The sequence below is a fragment of the Nannospalax galili genome, unplaced genomic scaffold (assembly GCF_000622305.1).
Source record: "Nannospalax galili isolate Female #2095 unplaced genomic scaffold, S.galili_v1.0 scaffold622, whole genome shotgun sequence".
In the NCBI taxonomy this organism is placed as follows: domain Eukaryota; kingdom Metazoa; phylum Chordata; class Mammalia; order Rodentia; family Spalacidae; genus Nannospalax; species Nannospalax galili.
Genome location: NW_008348570.1, coordinates 521,132 through 524,867, shown reverse-complemented (window position 1 = coordinate 524,867; position 3,736 = coordinate 521,132). Strand labels below are relative to the sequence as shown.

General features: G+C 40.7%; 1 protein-coding gene across 6 annotated transcripts in view; it reads left to right on the top strand.

Annotated features, from left to right (window-relative positions):
- Map4k3 (mitogen-activated protein kinase kinase kinase kinase 3) overlaps window positions 1-3,736 on the top strand; it is a 199,541-nt gene that overhangs the window by 77,886 nt on the left and 117,919 nt on the right. For all 6 annotated transcript variants that reach the window (XR_003851487.1, XM_008845504.3, XM_029569571.1 and 3 more), the window contains exon 3: window positions 2,329-2,419. Coding sequence is in view for 5 of the 6 variants with exons in the window: in XM_008845504.3 (XP_008843726.1) it covers window positions 2,329-2,419 (91 nt within the window). In the remaining variant the exon portion in view is untranslated. The remainder of the gene's footprint in view (window positions 1-2,328; window positions 2,420-3,736) is intronic.

Here is a 3,736-nt window from a genome sequence, read left to right as displayed (position 1 = left end):
GTAGAGTAATAAATGACCAAAAGTACAAAGTGCTAATACTTGTATAAAACAAACCCAAAAGCTGCTGTTCTTGATTTGTAGTACCCTCAAAGAGGAATCACATGCTGTTGTGTATAGATTCATTCAGTTGTATATTAGATGATATATTAGATCCTAAGACCACAGATGCGTGGGGCACGATCCTGCTAAAGAGGACTTGACGTTCTAGTGAGAACATAGACACAGGCATGGACATAGCATAACGAGGGCTGTGATGTGTACAAAGATCACTGCGCAGGTGGCGATGCTGAGAAGAGAAGCCCCTGCTGAAGGTAGTGCTTCCCAAATTCTTTATAAAGAATATATTAATTTGACATTAAGGAAAGCTTTTTTTATTATTTTTATTTTACGTGTGTATGTGTATTGCCTACATGTAGGTAAGTGCACCTGTGTCGTGCAAAGCTTCCTGCAAATCTTGCCTGCTGGAGGACAGAAGAGGTTGTCTGAGCCCCTGGAACTGGAATTACGAATAGTTATTAGCTGCCACGTGGGTGCTGGGATTTGATCCTGGGTCTTCTGCAAGAGCAGTCAGTGTTCTTAGCCTCTGAGCCATCTCTCCAGCCCCATTAAGGAAAACTTTTTTTTTTCTTTTTTGAGACAGGGTCTCCTTGCAGCCCCAGCTGTCCTGGAACTCATTATGTAGACCAGGCTGGCCTTGAACTCACAGAGATCCGCCTGTCTCTGCCTCCCAATATTATTTTTATATTATGTGTATGCGTGTATTGCCTGCATGTAGGTAAATGCACCCGTGTCGTGCAATGCCAATGGAGGTCAAAAGAGGCTGCCGGATCCCCCGGGACTGGAGTTACAGACTGTTGTTAGCTGCCATGTGGATGCGGGGATTTGAACCCGGGTCTTCTGCAAGAACAACCAGTGTTCTTAACCGCTGAGCCATCTCCCCAGCCCCCTAATCCTATAGTCTTATTATAACTATTACTTCTAACTTGAATTTCTTCTTAATATACTGAAAATCTGGAATTTTTAGTGGTATGAAATAGACACATAGAACCGATCTGAATTTTTGAGAGCATAGACATTCCCTGTGCTCCCTTTGGAGACTTGTATTTTTTTTGTTCATACCATTAGAGAAATCAAGGCCCTAACATGCTATCTCTTCTCCATTACTTCTTCTTTTGTAACTAGGACAGGACAGTAAGGTGGGTTGAGTCCAGGTTCAAATGATTTGTGCTTAGGCTAGTTCAGTTACAATAGTCCATTTACAAGGCCAGAAGTGGCAGGGCGTGCTTAGGATTTGAGTGGTCATGGGTAAAACATGCTGTTTGTCACTTTGCCTCTGTTACACATTTTATCAGGATATCCATGGGTTATAATACTAAAAATTGAATCAGTAACATGAGCTGCTTTGGTTAAGGATTAGGACTTCTGCTTTGTTTTCTCCCTGTCCCTTCCTGGTTCACATCCGCACTCCCTGCACTTCTCTTTCTCCCGGACAAGTGACTTTTAGCAGTCACAGCATGCAGTGCTGTAGGATTGCCAAGTCTTATTTGGAAGAATCCTGGACAAGGAGGGACAAGGAGACAAATGATTTGCTAAGTCTGACCAGGCTCAGACAGAGTGCATTTTCATCCCACCAATGTTGGGAAAAGGCACCAAGCACAGGAGAGGCCTGTGAATGTGGATCATCTGTGACCCAGACTGCCCGAGTATGGGCTTCCAGCACTGCAGAGCCTGTGGAAGTACATTTGACACACTTGGTGAACCAAGGGTCCTGCCCTAACTTAGAAAAGAATTCCCTCTCTATGCTAAAGTATTTTCAATATAATTCAGCGATCCTCCTGCCTGTCTCTTCAGCATCTCTTACAAGTGTATGTGCCACCACAATTGGCTAAACATTATTTAGTAATAAAGGGAAAAGTAATAGTATTTCCTAGTGAAAATTGTACTGACAATTTTCAGGGTATAATAGTACTAACAGTAAATGTTTATATCTGTCTTACTCTGGGCCAGGTACTCTGCTAAGCATTTTGTATATAGTAATCCATTTAGAATTTATAACAGCCCTTTGCGGTCAGCTTTTACACCTTAATGAAGAACGAAGTTAGAATTCAGAAAGTCTGGAGTGAATTTCACAATTTTAAACATGGTGATACATTTTCTTTCAAGTCAGGACTGAAATTGTTAAAAGTAATACCATCAACTTATAGGTTACATTTAATGTATAAGTCAATAACTATATTTTATTTACTAATAAATATAATTAATGTTTTGAAGTAAATGAACATTTTTGAAACTTACCTACTAAACATCCACCATGCTTGTGTTTTATAGGTGAAGACTTTGCAGTTGTGCAGCAAGAAATCATTATGATGAAAGACTGTAAACACCCAAATATTGTTGCTTATTTTGGAAGCTATCTAAGGTACAATGCTTATTTCCCTTTGGAATAGCAGTAATAAGCCCGTTATCTGATTACTGAACAAAATAAAATTAGCTCCAATGCTGTGGTTTATAGTATTTTTCATGCTTTGAAGGTAGGATATTTTCACATCAGTGGAAAACCTGGCTTGCATCTTCTTTTTGTCCTTTGAGACAGGGTCTCCCTGTAGCCCCAGCTGGCCTGGAACTCACTGTGTAGACCAGGCTGGCCTCAAACTCACAGAAATCCACCTGCCTCTGCCTCCCGAGTGCTGGGACTAAAGGCATGTGGTACCACACCTGGCATCAATGGAATTTTTACTTATGACCAATTATGCTAATTCTGTAAAATATAAAGTCTTTTGATTGGGGAATTCTGGGTGTGATTTCAGTGAGGAAACTGGCCCTTCTGCATGAGAGAGGCTGGAGTTCTAGATATACCATCTACTCTCCCTTTCTCCTAGACGTTGAAGAATTCAGTCAAGAGCGTCTCTTCTTGCGAGGTTTTTTCAGGAATGTTTTGTATGTTTTGGGCTTCTGAGACTTAGAGTGTTGCCTCATCCTTTTTCTTTATTTTGTCCGAGAGACTAGGGACTATAATTATTTCGTGCCATATTTTTCCAGATCCAGAATTAAACTTAAGGCTGTGAACTTGCCTCCTCTTGTGTTGTTTTGGAAGGAATAGGCCAGGTTCATTGGGTCATATTCCATAGAGGAGTCCCTCCTAGTTAAATCTTGTGTCTCTGTTCATTTCTTTATACACTAATGAATTTAACACTGACCTAGTTTGTTTTAAGTTTCTTTCAAAAGGAAGATTGGAGAATGTTCTCTTACCGGGTAGGAGGCTATTACACTTATGGCAGGCCCCTGTTCTTATATGACCCACATACAAAACACTTCTGAACACAGCAGTTACAAAGCCAGGGGAATTCTGTCCCCTTGTCTTTCCAGCTTGTGAAAAGCAAACCAAAGCTGCTTTTTTCGATTCTAACCATTCTTAAGGAGCAGGCATGGGCTTAATGGAGACTTTAGAAAATAACTAGCCCTTTCACACAGGGATAGGTCAATGACAGTTCCACAATTTTGAATAGGTTGTTTAACTGCCAGTTCAATTCTCCTTTAAACAAGGATGGTTCAGCAGCAGCTGACGGTATGTTAAAGAACACGCCCAGCAGAGCAGTTACTGCTCGAAGAAACAGTCTCCTAAAATCATTTAACTTTGTGGTACAAATAATTGATTCCTACCAATTCAGTAAAAATCATCACTTGTTTAACTGCTCCTGGTCCCAAAAAGAAACCCTGCCTGATAGATTCAATTCAG